This window comes from Heteronotia binoei, chromosome 6 (genome assembly GCF_032191835.1).
Source record: "Heteronotia binoei isolate CCM8104 ecotype False Entrance Well chromosome 6, APGP_CSIRO_Hbin_v1, whole genome shotgun sequence".
Classification (NCBI taxonomy): domain Eukaryota; kingdom Metazoa; phylum Chordata; class Lepidosauria; order Squamata; family Gekkonidae; genus Heteronotia; species Heteronotia binoei.
In genome coordinates this window covers 80,214,175-80,238,655 of record NC_083228.1, presented here as the reverse complement: position 1 = coordinate 80,238,655, position 24,481 = coordinate 80,214,175, and the positions used below count along the sequence as shown (strand labels likewise).

The 24,481-nt window shown below is 42.7% G+C and overlaps 2 protein-coding genes across 2 annotated transcripts; one reads left to right on the top strand and one right to left on the bottom strand.

Moving 5' to 3' along the window:
• Positions 1-289: 289 nt before the first annotated feature.
• On the bottom strand, positions 290-18,690 carry PLEKHB2 (pleckstrin homology domain containing B2). The gene is made up of 8 exons (XM_060241911.1): positions 18,576-18,690; positions 15,076-15,121; positions 14,086-14,238; positions 10,817-10,919; positions 9,693-9,732; positions 6,223-6,312; positions 3,961-4,057; positions 290-2,398 (listed from the first exon to the last, which is right to left on the bottom strand). Exons 1-8 carry the CDS (start codon positions 18,654-18,656, stop codon positions 2,262-2,264), a joined length of 747 nt encoding a protein of 248 aa, XP_060097894.1. The 5' UTR covers positions 18,657-18,690; the 3' UTR covers positions 290-2,261.
• Positions 18,691-21,530: 2,840 nt separating this feature from the next.
• On the top strand, positions 21,531-22,787 carry LOC132574321 (rho guanine nucleotide exchange factor 2-like). The gene has a single exon (XM_060242682.1). It carries the CDS (start codon positions 21,552-21,554, stop codon positions 22,785-22,787), a length of 1,236 nt encoding a protein of 411 aa, XP_060098665.1. The 5' UTR covers positions 21,531-21,551.
• Positions 22,788-24,481: the final 1,694 nt, after the last annotated feature.

The following is a 24,481-nucleotide window of genomic DNA, read 5'->3' as shown; positions in this document are numbered from 1 at the left end:
TTCAAATAAAGTCACTCATATGCCCTTCTAGAATTGGGTGAGTTTTATTTATATTTATTGAAAAAAAATTCACCCTGCTTTCTTGTGCTCAAGGTGGCTTCCATAATCATAACAGCAATCTACAAAAATACATCTATACCAAAAAACTCAAGTATTGGAACACTGCAATGGTCAAAAGAAAATATTTCTTTGTTCCTTGACTGAAAATAAAACCAGACACAATCAGACTAAAATATTCCTATGGAGTTTTAATAAGAGGTATGTAATAAATTTTCAAGCTTACCAGCAGTTTCAATACTATGTTTATTTTGTTTTTCATAATCAAATACAAATACATAGATTACGCAGAAAGTAGGATTTCTGGATATTTCTAGACAACTATACAGAGTAGCACAGAACATAATGGGCTCTTAAAAATTACTCTTGACAAAATGTAAATCAGAGCAGAAGCTAAGCCTGCCTCTATGACAGGAACACAGTGCAATAATAAACAGAATTGTACCATTCTAAATCAACTGCATTTTGAAAGGCATAACTGCTTAAGATTGCACTGCTAGTTTCAGTGATTCAAACTCTTCAGACACACTTACACAGGAATTAATATGAGGGCCCCACACTTATGAAGAACTTAAGATCTTCAGTTCAGGTTTCATAATACTGTTCATTTGTTCTAGACTGCTGAACAATCCATTTGCAAGAACAAAGGTATCAACAGACTTTCAAGTTCAACAGGTGTTAAATATGACTATGGTTTCTCATCACTGTCTACATCTCCCAAACAGCAGTACATGCTTAATTCAAGGGACGGCTTCCATTACTTCTGCCAAGACTTGTAATGATGTTACCCCTAATTCACTGGGAACAAAATTACATTAATCTTAACTATTTTTGACAAATGGCTATACCAAAATCTTCCTCACTTGCTGCTGTAAACGACTGCCTAAGACACAGTGCAGGTATTTTGCTTGCCTATATCTTGGATTTTAACAGAATACACACACAACTGAACGTATAAAAATAAAAATGTACTAAGAATAATGCTTTGGCACCCTACTCCACTGAAGCTAACCATGTTCTAATTACAGCTTGCTGCACGCTGTTATGGAACTGTATGTGTCAAAAGCAGAAAGTGAAGAACCTCAAGTACAGCATGCAAGATCAGACATTGCTAGTATAGCATCTTAATAACTAAGAACAGATTTTGTTGTTCTATACCAGAAAAACAAATAATTGTCTTGTATTGCAAGTGCAGATGAAATGTGGGGATGCAACTTTGTGTAAACTCCCGCTCTACAAGTAAAGGGCTCCAATACAACCAATACCAGAATTTTTTAAAAAATGCTTTGGACACTTTGAAGCCCAGTATGACCACAGACTTTCTGTTATGTATTTATTTAGGACTGGGAAGGACTTGCACATTGAGACTGAACTGAGTTGCTAGTAGATGCTACTGTCCTAGCAAAGAAGCCCAGTCAGAAGAATCACACCTGATAAGGGGCTAAGACATTGATACAGAAAGAACTAAACTGAGCTTTGATTTCTAGTAAACAAATTATTTACATTATAACAAAACTTACTTCCTTTTCCAAACAAGGCTGTTGTTATTTTTGCAGAAACAGCAATAAGCAAATATATTGTTTAGTCTTTGAGGAGAGTTTGCACAGTAAAGCAATATATGCTGTGAAGTATGCAATTTTTGTCAACCCAACCAGCTTCAGAAATGTAAGAGCTTTTAGAATACTGAAAGCATCAAACAAATCCCATGGAGTGTCTACTGAACCACCGTCTCTACTCAAGAAGCAGTAAAACAGTATCTGATTCAAATAACCAGGAAGCCAAAGAGCAGCACGTCTTCCTATTATCTTTCTGTCCAAAGTGCAGCACATCTTCCTATTATCTTTCTGCCCTATTTTCCAGTTAGTATTCCAACCCTGCAGCTGACATGATTTTAACAGGATGGTTAATTTTGGACTATAAAAGTCAGTCAAGTGTTGCCATTTATCCTTCATTAGTAATCCTTCACTGATATTACCACTATTTATTAATCAATATATGGAATCACAAACTCACCTGATCATGAGCTGTTGCACAAACTGCATTTCTACTAAATTATGACAGCTCAGTGAGTTGCTAGTCAAAATATTACTAGAACTTATTAAAAATCTTTAAACAGGAGTGCTTTGAAAATATATATATAATTATTGCACACAGAATAAATAAAAGGTTTTGGATCTTCCTCACTTTATGGCTCTAGAGGGAACCTAGAATACCCAGAACAATGAGCCCAAAGCCATTCCCGTTGCTGCTCCAGCAAGCATGCCCAGGGCAAGGTCTCCATCACTTTCCCGGAACCGTTCTTGAATGATGACATGGTTTACAGGAGGATGGCCATGAGGACCTGTAAAGAAGACAGTTGGGGTTTTGGTAAAATGGCTTTTACCAACCTCTGGCAGGGAAAATAAAATCTTTTCCTTTCTACGTTATGCAAAAAATGTAATGTCTTGTAAAAATCAGAAGCTGCACAACACACACACAGGATTTCAACTTCAAAAAGGAAAAGAAGGATCTTGTGATTCATACCAAAGACTACACATCTGAAGAAGTTTGAAGAAAGTGAGTAACCCAACTAGCTCGCCAATGAGTTGGGGGTGGGGAGAGAAAGAGGAGAAGCATCACTGTACAGGCCAGACTGAAAATTCCCAGGAAAATGTTCTGAGGTACTTGGATCTACTGGTCAGCCAGCAGCAAATATCTTACAACCACCAATAGTCAAGGACTACTTTGGACCAAGAACTCTGAGAAGGTTTTAACTACAATAAGTAGATTCAAACAGATTGTTTCCCAGGTAATCCAAGCTACTTGTATTTAAAATCCTGAGTATTTTTGCTCTAACTTATGCATTATAATGCACAGGTCACAGAGGCAAGAGACATACATTATTCTTTTCACATACTGAATATTTATATTTTCCTTCAGTGCTATGTAAGTAGTCAAAGAAGGTGCAGGGTGGTTCTAAAATTCAGTCTTTGTGACAACTCTGAACATGTTATTGGATCCTATTGTCTAAGAAATATATTAAAAGTTCCCAGTGTCACAGTGTGGAAATTTGTTTGATGTCCCTGTAGCAAGGTATATTTGCTCCAAGCTCAGATTACAACATTGTAAAGGGAAGGGGAGAAAATTAGGGGGTATATGAAAATCCAAGAACTTTAGACTGCTAAAACCAAGCCCATAACCATGGGGGGGGGGGGGGGGGGCTAGGGGGGCTTTGCCCCCAACTGCCTACTGGGGTGCCCCTACTCAGGACTCCTGACTTTTCCTCCCTCCTCTCCCCACAGCCACTTGAGGGACTGCAGGGGTTGAAAATTGTGCAGGAGAGGTATGCTTCCCTTTTTCACACCAGCAAAACAGCTAGTCAGGTCCAGTCTCATGAACAGAAGGAGAACATGGTCAACTTAGCACTACAGAGCAACAATGCAGAGCAAGCACGGGGGTGAGGCAGCCACTCTCCCAGTCTTTTTGCTGACAATATGTGGAAGTACATGAGCAGCATCTCTCATTAGAAGATTCTCCTAATTTTTACCTTTATAGTCTTCAGATGAACCATCCTATCCTACCCTTCCTTCTCTCCTCAACTACATGGTTCTCCCCTCACAAAAATTCTGTGAGGCATGTGGGGCTGAAAAAGTAAGACTGATCCACCGTAGTCATCCTGGGAGCTTCATGGCAAAGTGAAGATTTGTCAGTCCTACTCTGACAGTAACCTTTTAGGCCACCATAGCCAAACTAATATTATGGCTTTATAAGTTGAGGCCAGGGATTTACAAAGAAGTGCCATATGTATAACAATCATGCTGTGATACTTTTCCCCCCTGCACTGATCACTGTGAAGTAAGAAAAGAAAAAGACTCTTTTAAAATACACAAATTATCTCAGAAAAAAATAAAGACCACAAGTTACCTTGGTAAGGGACGGCATATGTCTGTCCATTGGAAGCAAAGACGACTTGAGTCCTTGGAGGTGGATATGCACCGTTGTATTGTGAATAGCTGTAAACCTGATGAAATTACAAAGTGTGCACATGTGATCAAACATACTTGAGGAATTTTTCCCTATGGGGTGCTGAAATTTATGCTCTTAAACAGCAAAACGAGTTTAAAAGCACACCTTTGCAATGTATGGTGCTGTGATAAATGCTGAAAGATACAAGTTAGCCCCTTTATTACAGCTAAGAATTATGAGCATGATACATACACAAACGATTAAAACAAACTGGTGTTCCCTGAAGATGTGAGTTACCAGCTCATGAGATAAGTCTAGGGAATCACAGTGAACCAGAGAAGAAAAAAAATACTGTGCTATGATTCAATAACAACTTAGTATAAATTTTATTCAGTGTAATGATTGCTTCAATTTGAATATAGTATATATGGACAACACACTGCAACAAACAATGGGTGTTATCACCCTATACATGTAATTATTTCCAAAAATACAAAGAAAATTTAACACAGTTCCACAATGGTATAGCACTTTCTCAACAGTCCCTTTGTAGGCTTAAGAACCTATGGGCAGTTTTTGCCTATTAAACAAAATTCTATGCAACCCAAGGACTTCACTGTAGAAAGTAACATATTGTTGTGATCAGTTTCAGGAGAGAGATTATCCTAGCAAGGTTATTAAAAAGGCAGAAGCCAGGGCCTTTCAAATTGATAGAAAGTGCCTCTTTAAAAAGCAGGAAGCTAACAAACAGAGAATCATATCATATGGTTTTCAATATCCTGCTCTTTGTAGCTCCATTCATAATATAATTAAGAGACACTGGCATATTGTAGCAGGGATCTCTGGGTGTTCTGTACCACCTAAAACTGGCTTCCAGAGAAGGAAGAACATCAGTAACTCTTTAGTCCACACAGATATGAATGCGAGGATCAGACATAAAAATTGGGGACATTTTAAATATCATTCATGTGATTATACTATGAAGACTACAGAGTTTGCTAATCCTAGTTAGCACAATCATAATATTTAATCACCATTCCACATGTCAAAGTAGACAAGTGATCTATGTTATTGTATTCTGTTCAAAGGTGTACATTGGAGTTTAGTTTGAGGCCAGTATAAACAAGGATTTTGGAGCACCGTTCCAGAATAAAAAACAAAATTTTGGAAGCTCCTATAATTGGCCATTGGCTTGAGGCAGAGCATCCTATTGAAGATTTAAGGTGTGTTATTTATCATTACTATCCACATAACTTTAATAAAATGTATATAATAATAATAATTTTTTAATAATAATAATAAAATCCTGTTACAAAAAGAGATCTTTCTTATTTATACACTGGATACCTGTATTCTTAACAGCTTGAATGCCAATACTGATTTTGCATCTTTTTTGTGAATATTAGTATTAGTCTTGAAAGGGTCCTGCTGATACTCTGTATGTTTCACTTAGGTTCTTCAGCTGTGAATGGGGTGTCATTGCATCTTTAAAAGTGGCTTGTAGGGTAGTTACAACTAAGAGCCACAGAGCTGACCTGAAATTGACAAGACCAGGGGTGGCAATGGTAGCTCTCCAGATTTTTTTTTGCCTACAACTCCTGGGGCTGGGTGGCTGGGGCTGATGAGAGTTGTAGGCAAAAACATCTGGAGAGCTACCGTTGGCCACCCCTGGAGTAGGCAGTTGTTGCAGCTGGTAAAGAAGTGACTTTGTTCTGTCAGAATGAGTGTCTTAAGGCTTTGGGTAAGTGTGCTTTTTAAATGGATAAAGTGTATTTTGATTCATTTCAAACATGTATTAAACTTTGGGTTTTTTGTTAATAGTTCCATTATTGAATTCCATTGTTCCATTGTTGAATTACATGATCCTGAAGAAGATGGAAGAAACCCCTGCCACTCCAGAATAGGGAGTTGGGAGTTGACCATTGGGATTTGTCTTGAGCCTGCAACTTTTGAGAAAGTGCTATACCAATGTGGAACTGTGTTAAGTTTTCTGTGTTAAGTATTTTTTGGAAAGAATTCCATGTTCAGGATGATAACACTTATTATCTGTTGCAGTGTGTTGTCCATATATACTGTATTCAAACTGTAGCCATCATTACACAAAATGAAAATAATTACCAGTTCATGACAAATGAAGCTGTTGACAAGCTTTACATACAGATAACATTACAAGAGCCAAGAACCACAAGTTTAAAAATTGTACTCTTTCATTTTACCTACCTCAGATGATGATGTGGCATAAGCTGTGTATGGAGGGGGAGCTGAAGAGATTGTAGAGTCATCATATGTCTCCTCAGAATCAATATAGGCCTAGGTAGGTTAACACATACATACACATTAAAACACACACACACACAGAAAAGCAGTTATTCCCTCTCAAAGTGGATAAACACCACACCAGGTGGTAGCGAAAACATTATATAATTAGATATTCAATATAACAAAGTAAATTAGCATCTTTTTAGTACATTAAAACAAGCTGTCATTACTGCTCACCAAAAATTAGTACCCAAAGCTGAACATAAGGAATAGCCATTCAGTTTTAGCATTTATTCCATGTCCGAAAGATCAAAAATTAGGAACCTCTTAATCAGAAGCATTTTTAATCCCACCCTTCCTTCAAGGAACTCAGACTGGCATCCATGGTTTTCTCCTCCATATATACACTAGGACATAAAGGAAACAGAACTGCACAACTGGGAAGGTGCCACAGCACCAAAATACTAGATCAAAATAAACAAATAGACCAAGCAGAAAATCCAGATCAATCAACATCACTGGGACCTTAAATAGCAGATCTGTCTTGCCACTGGTGATGCTTTCCTCTGGCTCAAGAAGCCCTCAGTTGACTCTTGCACCCATTAGGTGAATAAATTCCTGACACCCAAACTTGCAACTTTGCCCTCCCCTAAACTTCACAACACACTCTATTTTCCCCTCCCTATACTCCTCAACATACTCTCCTCTCTTTAGTCACATTCAAGAACTCTTTTCTTGCTCATCACGAACAATTTTAGTTATGTCACTATAATGTTTTTCTGTCATACAACAAAATCCAAATCTTGTAGCATCTTAGAGAACAAAATTATCTAGGGTATAAGCTTTCATGAGTCAAAGCTAGACTCATGATCTGTTAGATCTGAAGTGTTTTTGTCACGTTACTGTTCTTCAGGGTCCCATAAACAGATGACTTTGCAAGTTTGGATGGCAATCCCTTAGTACTTTTCCCTGAGCAGCAATGAGAGCATGACTGAGCTGTACCAGCATTCTGTCCCAGATTTACAGGCTCAAGAAAGGCAGCTAGAATAGTTCTACTGATACAATGAAAAACACATTTCTTGAACACATTGGCTCAGAGTCATTTTCGTCCTATCTCATGTGTTTCGGATACAGGAAACAACATGATGGCAAGAGCTGTGCACATGTACATGTTTAAGTAAGAGCAAACACTATTACCTGCCTGCTTATTTGGGAGCAATTGTCATTCTCCCTAGATTTGTCATGCAAGTGTAGAAAACTAAGGCATTTATAATTTTTATGGCATTTCTATATCCTCCATCCCCCACAAAAATTCTTTTTTTTTTCACAACTTTAACATTTCCAGAAATTTTATATCTTTACTCATAACATAAAATTTATAAATTTGGGGTGAGGAGAGAACTATCAGGAAAATCTCATTCACAATAGCATAATTCCTGTTTCACTGGAGCTAAATAAATTGCTTCTTGGTGTCCTAGCGCTGTAGCACAATTGTCCTAACTGAAAATTTTTCTAAAGAGAGCGGGAAGCTACATGTAGATCTAACCCCTCCTTATTTCCTTTTTCTCTCTTAACTATCACTCCATTGCCCTCAATATTCCATGCATCCTGGACAACAATTAATCTGCTCAGGGTTTGGTGAATGGGAGGTGGGGCTCTTCCTTAAAAAAAAAAAAACAATTTTTTTGCATACCTTCCTTTTTTCAGGGTCACCCAATGTCACCACCTTAATGATATCCATGGGATCATAAAGCATATGGGAAGGAAGGAATGATAATACCATCACATTCAAACATGATCAAGAAACACAGTCCAAGCCCACATAAATAGGGGCCCACTAAAATTTCAGAATAACAGACTACTGCTAGATGGGCAGATGTGCAGTACACTGAAACTCACAGATGGTCCCTGCAGTATAAACATCTGCCCATCATAGTAATTACCATTTCAGGGCAAGTAAAAAAAGAATTTTGCCATCATTCCACCCTCAGAATTTCTCAGTTATATAAAAAAACAACTTTGGAAAGTGTAGTTTAATAAAATATACACAGCGAACAGTCACAGTGAATGTCTGTGTGCTGTATCTTAGTGATGTTCTACTTGCAAAAATTGCTCTTTTCTCACTTTCCTCTTCCCCTAGCAATCTTCTGTGACAACCCCTCCCCTATCCCAAACACACATAGGGTTGGGGAACTCTAAAATGAAATCCCATGAAATGAAGAGCTGCAGCGAGAAGGAGAAGTGGATGAGATCACCCCCTTGTGTCTCCTCTGGCAGTGGGTCATCTGTTGAATAAAACCCCAGTGATTTTGAGCTTCCCAGCAACACACAGTTCTTGCGGGGGTGGGGGGGGGGGAGAAAGGAACTTCAAAATAGCAAGTCTATTTAGAAGCTCCTTACTTTCAGCAGCTGTAGAAGCATGCATAATTAATTGTGTTGCAAAGCGACTTATTTTTAAGAAGTCCCCTCGGTGCCATTCCTGTCACTCCCACACTTAAAAGGAGAGGAAGAGGAGGGCAACCCCAGATTTTACTCACTCAAAAGATATTTGTTTTGAATAACCTGATTTTTTTTTGTCTTTGTGCAGAGGACAAAACTGCTTTTATTTTATAATGTGTTGCTCATTAAGACTCTTGCTATGCAACTCTGCCCAGGGCTATTTTCTGCTCTCTTTTTCTACTCTGATCATAGGCAAGTTACCACTTTTACAAAAGATAGTGTTATTGCATCACACTTCTCATTGCTCTGCAGTTTCCATGCACAAAAGCAGCAAACTCTGGCACTTTATATCATCAGGTAAAATAGAATATTCAAAATGTAACCACCCTTCCTCTTGTAAAATAGGCTCAGGTACATACACAAGGACAGGCTACGCTTGGATAGTGTGTTCCTGAACCCACTTCTGAATCTTCAAGGAGGTCCCCTCCCACAAGACCGCAACAAAAAAATAGATTCCCCACCCTACAGTTCAGCCTCCAATCACCCAATGGCTAACACCAACTCTCACCCTTCGTACGGGGGGAGGGGGGAGTGCTGATAACTCTCTGCAGGACAGATAACCTAAATGCTGTTAGCACCATCAGTATGCTCCAGTGTGCTGGCATTAAGTCCACTTGAGCTAAATGACAGATGTCACAGATATTCATTCTTATGGCCTGTCAACAAAGTGATGGATGATGTTCACCTCAGCACCAATCTCAGCTCTTCATCACTAGCTTAGCACCTCCCCCAAAAGGCATAACACAAATCTCCCAGCCAGCACTGGTAAAGCATTGTGCTGCTTTTGAAAGATTTCTCTCCTGGAGTCCTAGAATGCAAGTTCTCCTTCCATGGGGTAAAAGCATTATCCACAAAGAAGAACTTAGCAGGGCAGGGCAGGGCAGGTGAAAAAACTGCCAACATACTTTGTCACTATGAACAAAAATACTTACCCCACTTGTTCTGGAATCTTGGAGAGCAATTTTCCAAGCTCTAAAAAGAATACAAATAGAGAGGTAAGAGGAGGGAGAAAGAAGTTAAAAACCACTCAAAAGTGTTTTTAAACTTACACAGCTAAGCTGTAAATGAGAAACCGAACTATTTTATTTATTTAGTTGAATTTTTGACTGCCCTTCCCGATAGCTGAGATCAGAGTGGTTCACAGCATTTTACATTCCAGAAACAGATACAAAAGAAATAAATAACAGTAAAACATCTCAATTTCCAAAACCAGATGGTGTCAGGTACAAGTGCTGCAGCTATCTTGCAGGGGAGTGAGAGCAGAAGCGAAAGTGCCAGATGTAAACCATAGCTGTCCTCAACCAAATACATCTCTGCCTTGCAGGCCCTATGGAATGGGAGTAATTCCTGCAGGGCCCAAATGGAAATTGGCAGAGAGTTCCACCAGGTTGGGACCACGGCAGAAAAGACAGGACGTCCAAATCTCTCTCCAGATTGGTCACTAGAGTGTAAAGCCCTCTTGGGAGTATACCAGCTTTAGACAAAAATGTGAAAGCTACTCATAAATACCAGCCTAGAAATTGGTTGGGGGAGAATGGGGGAGAGAGAGAGGGATAGGGAGGGGGGGAGTGAGAGGGATGAGGGAGAGAGAGAGAGAATATGAGAATGAATGCCTTGCATATGCAGAAAGTCCCAAAGTTCAGATCCTGCATCACCAGTAAAGGATCTCAGTTCGCTGGGAAATATCATTCTGTGCCTGGGATCCTGGAGAAGCACTGCCAGTCTGAGTAGATGAGCATACTATGATGGACTCCTGCAATCTGTCACACATACATTCATGATATCCCAATTAAACACAGTTCCCATCTTAGTATTAAGGTGTGGAAATAGAATCCTGAAGAGCCATAAACCCTCAATATCTCAATAGTTTAAATTTTACACAGTAGTTTAAATGTGCACGTTACAATGCCACATATTATACACTCAGAGATCTACATGGCTATAAGCCTGGGTCTGGTAAAGGGGCTAACTATTTAAAAGGGAAGTTCTTGTAGTTGCAACAGCAACAACAACAAAACAGAAGGCACCAGCAGAGCTACAGCCCTTGGAAACTTACAAGCAGTCATCAGCACTTTCTGCACAGAGGCTGAGCAGCTTCCCGTCACGGCAAACAATCTGTAGCAAGCAATCTCTAGGCTTGCCCTCAGGAGGCTGCAGCCCTGACCAGAAGAAGAACAAAGAGAGATGCTTTAATTTTTGCAGATAAGCTAATTGTTTAATAGTAAAACCCTATTTCTCAAGTCTAAACCCACTAGTTTCAAGGGGTTGGACTCGGGTAGCTCTCTCTAGGATTGCACTGCAACTCATGTCAAGTCAGATTCTCAGAAGAGGCATGATGCAGGGAAGGGGGGAGGGGTAAACAGGATAGAAAATAATAAAAAATACCAGACAGTTCAACTCTGTTCAAACATGGAGGAGGGAAGGAGAAAACAAACATTAAAAGCTGTCCCCATAAAAATCAATAACCTGAGCTGTAAATCACTTCATGAATAGTTACTAGTCCACCTGCCCACATATTTTTGTGACAGAGCCAGGTCTCTTCCAATTTAAGAAAGGAAGCATTTACAACAGCTTGAGACAATTCCTGCTTGCCAGAAAGAACTGAACAACTGGCTTTCTTACAAGCCCACATTTATCATCCAGGTCACAGTCAGCAATGTGCAGTAAGTCAGCCAAACTCTTTTGCATGGCCAACTGAGTCCCACTGATGGGAATTACCACATTCCCCAATATTCCAAGAATGTTCTCCAAAAAGATGGCACGCAGCCAGATGAAGTTGGCTTTGCAGGCAATTCTCTTCATAAATCATAATACCTGCTTTTCGAGCAGAGCTAATAGACTCTTTATGGGTGAGAAAAGTGGCATGGACTGATCTTAGAGAAACAGAGACACAATAATTTTTTTGAAGGAATAAGAATTTCAAGTTACTTCCAGATCCAAATTATCTGATGACTGTACAATAAACACAGTAAAAGAACATCCTCTTTTCCAGAAGACTGCAAAGATGGACTCCAATAAGTTCTTCATATCTAATTAATTGGGAACAGGAGATTCTATTAATATATGTATACTATGGAGGCTGGTTTTCGTAGGCTAGTCAACACTGCTAATCAAATTTCAGCCCTCCAGTTAAGCACAGACTGTCCCCTGGCCAACACAGACTCAATACCTGCACAATAAACATTCAACTACAGTTAAGGCCTGTTGTGAGGAAAAATATAATGGGCTCTAGAAAGAGGCTCTGGGTGAATGCTCCCCGATCCTTGTTGTCTTCCCATCCACCCAAGTGAAGGCATGCACCCCCCCCCCTCACACACACACTTTAAGGGGAGCTGATCTCTGCCATCTGGAGAGAGCTGTAATTCTGAGTGATCTCCAGACCTCACCTTGAGATTGGCAACAATGGTTCCCCCAGAAGAAATGGCTGGTTTGGGGGAACAGCATATGGCATTGTACCTGAGGTCCCGCCCCTCCTAAAACCCCACCATCTCCAGGCCCCACCCTTTAAATTTCCATGAATGTCTTAACCTGGAGTTGGCAACCCTATCTCCTTCCCATTATCTGCCCCTCTGACTTCAGCTTTCCATCACCTTCCCCCTCCCTGCAGTCTTTCTCCACAGTGGCAGAGTTACAAAGGAGCTTACATCAATCTCCTCTCCCCTCTCCTTTGATCTACACCACAACCCTGAAAGGTAGGTGAGGCTGGAAGTGTGTGACTGGTCTAAAATCACCCACTCAGCTTCCACACCAAGAACCTGAGTCTGGCAGACCCCAATCTGAAGCCGTAACTCCTATGCCCTATTCAAACTCCACCACAGAATTTCCAGAAATTTCCCGCAAACCTGGAATTGGCAGCCTTAGTCAGGACTGGCCCCAATGAGGTCTTCCTCAGAGGCCTTTAGTGATACCTTTCAGAACAACACTCTATCTCCGATAACACTGACTTCAATCTCTCTCTCTCTCTGTATCTGGCCTACTGCGACAGGACATCATTTTTTCTCCTGTCATTGGGTGTTTCCTTCCCAGAGGAGGATACGGAAGATTCCTCAGCCAATTGATGGAGTCCTCAACTGATCGAGAGAAAGCCTTCCCTCTTCCTCTTTCCCTCAGCCAATCGTGAGAAAGCTTTTTCTATGGCTCTTTCCCTCCTCCTCCATCTCTCAGCCAGTCAAGGGAAGGCTTTCTTTCTCTCCTCTGCAAAGCAGTACAACAGGCAGCTTAGCCAATGGGAGAGTAGGGAGAGGCAGCAACTGCCAGAACCAGGGTTGGTTGCCTTTGACTGACAGAATCAGTTTGGCTGACTAGCAACAGCCACTCAGACAGGAGAGAGGAATGGAATCAATGAGTTCTCTCTCAAAGGCCAAAACAGGACTTGAAAGGGCCTCCTCCACCAGCTTCTACTGAGAGAAACAAGCTTGGTTGCTTTTTAGACAAAAGCAAGATTAGTTGCCTAGCAGTTTCCTCAGAGGGCCAATCCTCATCTGTACTGGAGCCACCAGTGGGTAAGAGAAGAGCAGAGTCAGCCAATGTGATGCAAGAGCAGTTGATTGGTGGTTTGACAGGCCAAAAGTTAATGCACCACAGTCCCACCCAGTCCCAACCATTGAGAGAGCTTGGATTTGCAAAGATGTAAGGGGAATCATATATAAAAGATTAGAATGACTGATTCTCTATGCCAATAAAGGTATTTTGATTGGATTGGACTGATTTCTTCTCATCCCCCCTCCCCAGCTGATTAGATCTTTAGAGGAGGCAAGGTGAATTCTAATTACTTCTGGAAAACTGCAGAGAACAATTCTATATAGAGCCACCCAGTAACCACCACAAACCTACACTGAAAGTTGTGGGAAGTTGGAGAGTGCCTTATGTAGCTTAATTTTGGGGAAGCTATCACAGCAAGTTTCATTTCATTTTATTTGATTTATATCCCGCCCTACCCCACCAAAGCGGGCTCAGGGTGGCTACCTTCATTCTCTAGCATACAAGTGTGTATTATGCCACAAAGCTAAGCAGTGATTCTAGACAAGGAAGGAAGGAAAGAAAATAAATGAGGAGGGAGAGGTGGAAAGAAAGCAATTTTAACTTAAAATGCATTCTCTAAGCCACTGGCTGGCTTCGCTTGGTGAAGTGATTTAAAGAGAGAAATGCCTTCTCCAAGCTGGCCGATGGGGCAGTGGTGGCTTCAAGAGCCACACAATATCGGTGAAAGAGCCACATGTGGCTCCTGAGCTGCAGTTTGGCCACCCCTGTTCTGGAAAGAGGCAGCAGGTACTTGCTTGTGGAGGAGAAAAAAACCCTAAAAACTATAAAGCTTGTAATATTCACCTCGGCATTCATTTCCCACTCTGATATTGATACTGTCAATTTTCATGTGGATTCTGTCTTCAAGATCCCGCCGATCATGATCATCATAAAACAGTAAGTGACCATTAGACCACAGATCAAACCAATTCTTCTTCCAGCGCCGTAATATAGTACCTAAAGAAACAATGAAAACTGTTTTAGCAATCACTGACAGGAAAATAGTTTCAGTCTAGCATGAGATTCAAAAATCCTTTCAAACTTGGGATGTGATCTGGTAAGATTTCAGGGGTTGATATTTCAAACAATAATGCAGTTTCTACCAAGAAATACGAGGATAATTTGTGGAATAGAAACAAGAAAGTTCCCATTTCTTAAAAATAGTATTAAATTTCATAAAGACTAACCATAATTTTGCACTTAGTGATACTTGATGTGCTAAGTAAGCCAGAAGACCTTGCTAAGTTAAACTGAATACTCTGTGTACAAGTAACAGGTGAATATCAAGAAAGATTTCCTGAATCCTGTATATAGCGGCTACTTTGTTTATTCTCACTAATGACCTGTAAGACATCAGGCAGAAAAGGGTAACTTCTGACAAGTCATCTTGATGGAGAGAGCGCTCACGTGTTAACTTTGCAGCAAAAATACTATTCTTAAGGATGTTAGCATAATCCAATAGCATTTTTATATGAAACAATCCAAATGAAAATCTAGATTATGTTGTGTTTTCTGATCCACACACAAAGAACCAAACTGCATGTTACACTTGCAATCAATTACTGGATCTACTGATATTTATCTTTAAAGAAATGCAACCATGGTGGGGGGCATTCCAATCTGATGAGTGCAGCAATGCAGGAGGAAGGGACGTTTAACTCTCCCCCACCACACATTCTTCCTGCTCAAGGTTGTTAACCACTATCACCAGTAGTCTGCTAATCACCCACATAATATCTAGTTTGGCCCAAAAATAGCACAAAAATCAGGAAGCAGCCAGAATCCATTACTTACTTTGCCGGAGCAACCAGCCGCTTTTCACCAATGTCATATCCCAACTCTAGAAAGAAGAAAAGAGTGGAAATTCTTCAATATAGTACAACAGCAGTGGTACAAATGTCTCCAGGTATGCTGTTTCTCAGCATGTGATAGACTTCCTCCCAAGACATCTGCCACATGTTAGGTTAAGGAGCGAGAAGGATCTCCACAGAAACACTTTAATGTTATATTACAAGTCTCTTGTCATAATTGCATACTGGGCCTTACCTACGAAGTACCCCAGAGTCCCCATAAAACTCTATTAGATATACCACAGCTTTCCCCTCCAACTAATATCTAAACATAGCCCCCAAAACACAGTATTGATTATCTTCTACATGTATATATATTAGACAGAGTACTGAAACTTAGATCTCCCCCTTTCCATTCCACCTCCATGTCTGATTATAGAGAGAGCTGAACATATGAAGCTGTAGTAGGCCATACAACATAATAATGATCTTGGGCAGGAGTCTTTCCCAGGGCTGCTACCAGAGGTCCTTTTAATTGGATACGGCAGGGTTCGAATTTGGAAACTTCTGTATAGATAACACGAGTTTTAATACTCAGTTGTTCAGCCATATTAAAACCTCCCAACGTTTTTTAAGAGTCAGATGAAGTAGGCTCTTCAGAATAAAAAAGGAGAAGTTAGAAAGTTTTGGCTAGATTTATGGAACTGGATCATACCAGAACTTGAAAAATTAAAATATATGAACACACAGCACACCCTACAATCCATATCCTTGAAGGGGAAATGACATAATTCAAAGTAAACAGGCCACAAGCGACTGTCTTTCAAACTACTCTGGCCTGTGTCATCAGGTTGCATCTTCTTCCACAAACCTTAAACAGCTGGTAATTTTCCACCATTACCAACCAGCTTAAACCCTAAATCAAGGGTGTTAAACTCATTTGTTATGAGAGCCAGATCTGGCATAAATGAGATTTTGTTGGGCCAGGCAATGTTGAGCCAAGCCATGTGTGTACCTATTTAAGATTAGGTAACAGAGATATAAACTTTATAAAGAACACAGACAAGCACAATTGGTCTTAAAGGTGCTTTCTTTGTATTTCTCCTATGGTATCCAGGGAACTGGGCAAAGGAAGCTCTGGCTCTTTCCTTCCTTCCTCAGGGAACCAGGAGGAGGAGGAGCCTCAGCCAATAAAAGGAAGAGAAGCTTGGCTCAGTCACTCAGCTGTGTGATTGAGAAAGCCTGGCAAAGCAAGCTCTCCCTCTTCCCCCCTAAGGGAAGGACCTCAGCCAATGGAGAAAATAGAGGCTTTGCTCTGTAGCTCCTGTGAAATTAAGCAAGCCTTGGAAAGCAAGTTGTTAAGCAGAAGGAAGCAAGAGAGAGGGAGAAGGAAGCAGATGACAGTCAGTTGCTCAGGGGCAGTGCTGGATTAAACCCTGTGGAGGTCCCTAGGCAGTCGAAATCTTGGGGGCCCCCTCACAAATTATCTCAGAGTCAAAGTGCCCACCCTGCCACCCACAGCCCCCACTGCAGCCTGCAGGCACCTTCTCATAAGCACCTTTGACAAAGCTGCAGGAAAGAGGCAGAGAGGGGCAAACTGATGATGCCAGCAGCAGCCGCACCAGGCAAGTCAGGCAATGAGCAGCTCAGTTGCTGGCTGTGCGTGCAGGCTTGGAAGGCTCCAAGCAGGGGGAGAAACTGGGGGGGGGAGCCAGCCCAGGCCCCCTAAAGGCATGGGGGCCCATAGGCCAGTGCCTTTTTGGCCTAATTGTTAATCTGGTTCTGCACAGGGACCTGGTAGGAGCCCTGGGGGGGGCCTAATTCTGCCCCTGGGCTGCATGTTTGACACCCCTGCCCTAAACCATAGCTTTTACTATCACATTAGTAACAAAGCTATTACAGCTGTTCTCCTGAGTTGGTTTCTACTCATATTTCAGAACCACTCTGCCATGCTTTGGTCCAACAAATTTATAAAACATACAGCTTAAGTGCAGCACTTTTGTCTTCACTGGAGTGAAACTATAAGCAGCAATGTTACTACTGGGCCTGTAGCTACAGAAGGGCGAGGCCATGCCCCCTCAGTTGTGAGCTGTCCTGGGTCACATGACTGCTCGTCACTTGGCTGGGCTGGTGCAGGTACAGTGAGGCCACTGCCAAGCTGAGTCCTCTTACTCTGCTGTGAGCCCATCCTGGCACAGGTGGGCTCACTGCACCTGCGCCAGCTGAGCCAGCCCAAGTCACATGACAGCTGGTCAGATGGCTGGGCTGGCACAGATGCAGTGAGGCCACTGCCAAGTCAAGTCCTCTTCCTCTGCTGTGGGTGGGCTTGCAGCTTGATGCTCACAGCTTGAGCAGCATTGAAAAGAGGGAGCCGAGTCCTCTTCCATGTTTGAATGGGGGGCTAAGTCCTCTTCCTCATGTACTGGCTTCCTCATCTACATGAGTCAAGAGGGTGGCTGGGGGAGAAGGAGCAAACGGCTTATTTCTCCACCCCAGAGGATTGCCCAATGCTCCATCATCAAAAATTTTCTGGTTACTACCATTGAAAATGAAATTTAAAAAAACAGAAGTTCCATTAAATTTTACCAACAGGGCTGCTAGCCTTTTGTTTTCCTAACAAGTACGATGCATCATTTACAAATGCATAAACAAGCAGAAAGTACTCAAGCAAATGCCCCTCCATGACCACATTTCTGCTCATCACATAGCTGACAGATCTTGAATTATATTCCACTGTCATTCTGGAATTAGTTCAGAGCTTTCCACTACTACAAGGAAACTAACTTGAAAAAAAAATAATTATTTTATGAGCCTTCTCCCCCCCATAGTTGTAGAATCGGGATTCGTTTAGTAGTTTCATACTAGCCCCCTCCCCCAGCTTGAGCCATTACTTGGTATTTCTCACTCGTTGCAGTCGATAAGTACTTTAGCAAACCATGGGATTCCCCATCTTCGTTAACCAGCTTACTGTAACCGTTATATTTCTTGATTAGCTATGATGATCCCACTTCATCCTGTACAGCCTGTATTTAACGCTGGAGTCAAATTTTGTTCTTTAAAATGCCAAGGGATTGTTATTTATTTAACAAAAACGAGGTTTACATAAAGGGCAGAGCCACTAAATAACCTGAACTACCGAAGATTTAATTCTTTATCACTCTCTTCTTCTCCAGTTTTACTGTGCAGGCAAATAAATAGGGCGAATGGGAAGGCAGCGACTTAGACTCGAAGCACAGCCCTAGGGATTACAGAACACGATGGCACGACCTCACTGGATTTGACCCTCTCCGTCCAGGCAAGCCGCAACCAGCGGACAGCTGCCGTTCCCTCCTTTCAGCAAGGCTCTCCTGCCTCGACTGATTAAAAGCCTTCCGCTTCCAACTGACCTGGAAAGTACAGGCGACTCTAAACCGGATCGACTCCGACCTTCCCGCAAGCCCCATCCCTAGCCACTTACCACCCAGAGTAAAAAAGCAGAGGAAGAAACTCTCTGCCTTCGCCAACCTGTTGCACTTCGTAAAAAAATATACAGAAGCCACAGATCCTGCTTTTGTTTATCCCCTCCTTAGGTGCGACAAAAATCATACACTCCTCTTTCCCAGGTCTCCGACGTCACCTCTGTCCTATGATCAATCGCGTCAGTCAAGGCAACTGCGCATGCTCGCGAGTTTGATGGGAATTGTAGTTTTTGAAAGCGGAAGAGGTTTAAGCGGACAAAAATTCAAAGGTATCCTTGGTAGGTTATACTGATAGGATTGCCACCCTCCAGATGGCGCCTGAAGTTCTCCCAGAATTACAGCTGATCTCCAGTCTACAGAGTTCAGTTCCCCTGGAGGAAATAACTACTATGGAGGGTATTATACCTTGGTGAGGTCCCGCCCCTTCCTATACCCAGCCCGTCCCATGCTCCTGGCAGGCTGTGGCAACCCTATCTGACAGATGAAACGGGTCGAAGTTTTTTATCAAAATTTAACCAAATTTTACTGCAATTGAGGTAGCCTGTTTGGAGACACTATTTCTTTCCCTCTTCCTTCCACTGAAAACTTTCTCTTAAAAGAAAAACAACCTGCCAATCTACTTAACCTTTACTACTGCTGACTAAGCTCTTATGGTGCCTGTTCCTAGTTGCCTCACAAATCAGATCCCAACCAGAAATAGTTATATACAGAGTTCCAGTGCAGCTCCCTACAAGACATTAGATGACTGTAAGAGTTGGTTCAGTGGTTTGTCTCCCAAAAGATGCATCCCTCCGCACAGAAACACCCCAGTAGGATGAGGGGAGCTAAAAACTGCAAGGATATGTGTAAGACTGAGCTTTTTGCTGCTACTGCAGGACACTACTCATTACTGTCCTTGCGTCTCCTGGCTCTTTGCAGGCAGCCATCCAATATGGGTAAAGGCTAGAATTTGGAGTACAATGCCAACCATGTGACCAACGGTTCAGTGCTCAGCATGAAACTAGACTTGTTGCTATGGGGTTGCCAGCTATAGTGTTCTAGCCTAGCTCCAGCACCACCGTTTGCTAGGGGAAGTTCCTACAGTCTGTTGAAAAGCACAGAAATCTTACCAGAATTAGAGAGTGTTTGGTTGGAGTTTAGTAGACAGAAATCAGCTTTCATCCTCTACTTCTGATTGACATTAGCTATCTTCAGCTTTGAACTGACTTTTGGGAGAGTGCGGAAAGCATCTTCCACTGGCTGCACAGTTGTGCTGTGGTAAGGGGGAAAGACTCCAGGGGCAATCCTCTGATCACTGTTGCATTTTATAAGCCATGCATCCTGCATACTTGGCGAGGGGAGGGGGAGATGGGGAGGGATGGAATGCAGCATTCTGCCATGACTTTCAGTGTCAGGACTGCTGGAATTCCTAATGCCCTATGCTGGGTCTGATGCTATGTGTTCATTTGAATGTGTTATTAGAGGCCTGCTCCAGAGTGTGTGAGGTGAGGTATCTAGTGTTTTCTTCTGTTTTGCTGCTGAATGATGTGTTGCTGACCAGAGGAAGAGCTTTGCATTCATTTCCCCTCCCCAATACCTCTGTTTGCCACATGGGACTTTTCCCCAGTGAGCTATTACAAGGGACAAAGGTCCTTGCAGGATCAAGGCATTGGCTGTGCAGTTCTCCTGCCCAGACTGGAAGGGAGCACAGCTGAGCCAGAAGTGAGTGGCACCATAATCAACAGGCAGTGGGCAGTGGTCACTTCCCCTCTTGGACTAGGAAGGGGAAGCTGGAACTCCCAACAGGCAAAAGGCCTCTGGCAAAACTGAAGAACGTAGGGGCTAAATCTCTCCATCTCAGCTTGCTTGTCTGGCAGATGGCTCCAACAAGGCAAAGGAACTTGAGAGATAGCCTTCTTGTTCAAGGGACAACCATCTGAAATTGTATTTCAATGGGCTGGACGTTGCTCGTGGGGCCCACTTGGCAAGTTGGATCCCTCAGCCTAGCACAGTATACTTACTGGAGGAATTTCTGTACAGCAGTGACACAAGTAAAGTCCTGTGATGTGGGAAGTTAAGTGTAAGGTTTGGCAGTTGGTATAATTGGATACTATGTAACTAGAAGTACAGAATGCATGTGCTCCTTGTTGTTGAGCAGATTGTACTCGACGCCTTATTGGTTAAGGGGTATGACGTGTATGAGGAAATAAAAGGAGGTGCTGGAGAGGCTGAGGGATCATTCCCTGTGCAGCTGTACTCGAGCATGCTTTGCAATCTTTAAATCTGTCTCCTGTCTACCTTTCTTCTTCACACCATTATATTGTTGGGGCTGGACTCCGACAAGTGGTGCCCCGTGTGAGGTTTCCGAGAGAGCAATCTTTTAGACTCTGTTCGTCCACCACCCACGCCCGGCAAGGGTTTCAGGCACGCCACACATCTTCGGATCCCGGGTGAGTGTGACTGGTCAAGATAGAACACTTCGGTAACTATGGGTTCCTCACTGTCCGTTGAACAACAAGCCTTTTCTCAAGACCTCCTCTTTCTACTCACTAAAGAAGGACACTCTGTTACAAAGAAGGAGGTTGAAGATTTAGTAAAAGCTATTGATGATGTATGTCCATGGGTCCCCGAAAGAGGAACCCTTAAGTTGAAGGACTGGGTGAAAATTGGCGGCCATTTCCAAGATCACCCTCGGGTGACGGCCAGAGTTCTGTTTACATGGTCCAAGGTCCGAGCATGTTTGAAAGGGCTTACACCGAACAATATTTTGTTTAATCAGCAAATGGAGGCACACCCGTCAGCTATGACTTCCCTGCCGCGACTTTTGCCGCCCGCCTCCGCGCCACCTTATGCCCCGTCTTTAAAAACGGATGAGCGGCATTTTGCGTCTCGCAAACCACCTGATGATCATGATACGGACACTGAGGACCCTGGGTTTCCCTTAGCCCCCGTCATACAGCCGGACTGCTCGGCCGCCTTTGCAGCAGCTGTTTCCGCCGCAGTCCTGGAAGAAGGGGACATTACTAACAAAGAGAAAGAAAGGATGAAGGAGAAAGAAAAAGACGCCCGCTACACCAATGGGCACCTCTTCACTTCCATCACTGTTTCCGGCATGACCATGTGTTTTGCCTGTAACAAGAGCATCACAGCCAAAGAGGCGCTGAGTTGTCCCAACTGCAATGTCACCATCCGCAACCGCTGCAAGGATACTTTACCAAATTGTACCAAAGTCAAGCAGAAGCATCAAAAGGCAGCCTTGCTCAAGAACAATTCAGCATTGCAGTCGGTGTCCCTGAGGAACAAAACAACCATTAGGGAACGCCCCAGTTCTGCCATCTACCCCTCAGAGAGCTTCCGCCAGACCCTGCTGGGATCCCGCCAGGGCCGCCCCACTTTGTCCCTTTCCAAAAGTGTCTCTACCACCAACATTGCAGGGACTTTCAATGATGAATCTCCCTTGGGCATCAGAAGAATCCTGTCCCAGTCCACCGATTCCCTTAACATGTGCAACCGAACACTGTCAGTAGAATCACTCATTGATGAAGGAGCTGAAGTCATCTACAGTCAGCTGATGAGTGATTTTGAGATGGGGGAGAAGGACTTTGAGGCCGATTCTTGGAGCCTGGCAGTGGACAATAATTTTTTGCAGCAGCACAAGAAGGAGGTCATGAAACGACAAGATGTCATTTATGAGTTGATTCAGACAGAGCTCCACCATGTACAGACGCTGAAGATCATGACCAACCTCTTCCGGAAGGGAATGTTGGAAGACCTCCAGATGGACCCAGCTGTAGTGCAGAGCATGTTCCCCTGCGTGGACGAGCTCATTGAAATCCACGACCGCTTCCTCGTGCAACTCCTTGAGCGCCGCAAGGAGTCGCTAGCCACCGACAGCAACAAGAATTTTGTCATCAACCGGCTGGGAGACATCCTTGTGCAGCAGTTTTCAGGCACCAGTGCCGAGCAAATGAAAAAGGCCTACTCAGAGTTCTGCAGCCGCCACAGCAAGGCAGTGAAGCTTTACAAAGAACTCTTCACCCGGGACAAGAGATTCCAGCAGTTCATCCGAAGGCTGACACGGTCATCGGCATTACGCCGTCATGGTGTGCAGGAGTGCATCCTTCTGGTCACCCAGCGCATCACTAAATACCCTGGGCTAATTGACAGAATGCTGCAGAACTCCAAAGGTAATGAAATGGGTCAGAGGAACCATTGCCGCGCCCCCTTGTTACATACAGGAAACTGCCAGATCCAAATTGGCACGGCCCTGTGCCTTTAATTACTTGGGGAAGAGGATACGCAGCTGTCGCTGAAGAAAAAGGACCTTTGTGGGTCCCAGCTCGTTGTATTTGGCCATGGCGTGGACTTCCTACATCGTGAATCTTATTGATGGATTCAGACTTGGATTTAGAGCAGACTTAGGTTACTGGGAAGATAACAACAACCATCCATCATATGGAAGAATCTACTCATAATGCTCCTTTTGGTACAGGCTCCCTATCTGTTGACAGTTGGTGGTCTGTACTGTAGAAATGGCTTCCAGATGTGGGATGGTTGCAGTAATATTGTACAATTTTAATGTTAGGTTTGTTCATATTAATAGTATGATGTTGTTTTATTCAACATATTTTTTCATTGTTTTATGTTTTTTAGTCTTGTGGATTTAAACCTCCTTCCGTGCCCTTGGTGGCTCGTAAGCGAGCCTTTTAATTACAGTATCAGGCCTTTCCCACAGAAGAATACAGTAGATGGGTTGGCCATAGGCCGCCTTTCCAGAAGTCTTTATTTTTGAATATATATAATTGGCAAAGTTTGTCAACAAAAAATAAATATAAAGGGAGGAGATGTGGGAAGTTATGTGTAAGGTTTGGCAGTTGGTATAATTGGATACTATGTAACTAGAAGTACAGAATGCATGTGCTCCTTGTTGTTGAGCAGATTGTACTCGACGCCTTATTGGTTAAGGGGTATGACGTGTATGAGGAAATAAAAGGAGGTGCTGGAGAGGCTGAGGGATCATTCCCTGTGCAGCTGTACTCGAGCATGCTTTGCAATCTTTAAATCTGTCTCCTGTCTACCTTTCTTCTTCACACCATTATATTGTTGGGGCTGGACTCCGACACTGTGATAATGCAGTCTACTCCCAACAGATCCTCCCATGGGCTATTCAAGCCTCACTTTACACTTTGAGGCTGCTCTGACCTATGCTGAGAGGATCTGAAAGCTCACATGTATTAAAACATAACATGAATGCTCAGTTGTGTGTTCTCTTGTTCCTGCCCTAGTGAATTCATCCCATTCGTCTGACTGTTCTAAACCCAGCCAAACCTTTGTGTAGAAGAGACCTTGGGCATACTACTGGGATTGTCTTTCCCAAGTAAGCTAGAGAGGCATGTGGATGTTGTAATCAGAATGGCCTTGTTTGTTCACCTGTAGGAAGGGGGTACTGAATTCACAGCTGCGGACCTTCCCAGAGTGCGTTCAGGCCAGGACTACTGCCAGCCTTGCCAGTCCTCTTTACAGTGAATCTACTTTGTCTCCTTTGTTCCTTCACGTGTTGTGCCTGGCATGTGGATAGGGGCAGGATGACATTAGGAAGCCATGCCGGCATTGCATTGATTGGCTGCACCCATGTATTCGAAAAAGTGGTACAGCCACGTTGATCCAAAATCAAGAACAAAATCCATGTAATACCTTTTATTAAGACTAACTAAATGGACACAAAACAATGTGCAAGTTTTTAAGCCCACCATAACTCTTCATCATGCTGAATGTTACAACATTTTTCATTGTGTTAAGGTCCGATCTTGCATACATCTTCTGAGGAATGCAAGCACATAACCCGCTTAAATTTACTGCTGGCATGGTGTCACCTTCCAGCATATTCTCTGGGATGCTGACTTTAGTCCATGTCCGAGAGTTCTGAAAGAACTCAAAGATAAACTTGTGGATCTTCTAACAAAAATCTGTAAT

Excerpts from the sequence above, each read along its gene's own strand:
- PLEKHB2 (XM_060241911.1), bottom strand. The coding sequence starts at position 18,656 with ATGATTTTTGTCGCACCTAAGGAGGGGATAAACAAAAGCAGGATCTGT. Across the intron at positions 10,920-14,085 it reads AGTGGGAAATGAATGCCGAG|GGCTGCAGCCTCCTGAGGGC; the intron begins GTGAATATTACA and ends TCTTCTGGTCAG. Across the intron at positions 2,399-3,960 it reads ATATGCCGTCCCTTACCAAG|GTCCTCATGGCCATCCTCCT; the intron begins GTAACTTGTGGT and ends TCTTCTTTACAG.
- LOC132574321 (XM_060242682.1), top strand. The coding sequence starts at position 21,552 with ATGAAGGAGAAAGAAAAAGACGCCCGCTACACCAATGGGCACCTCTTC.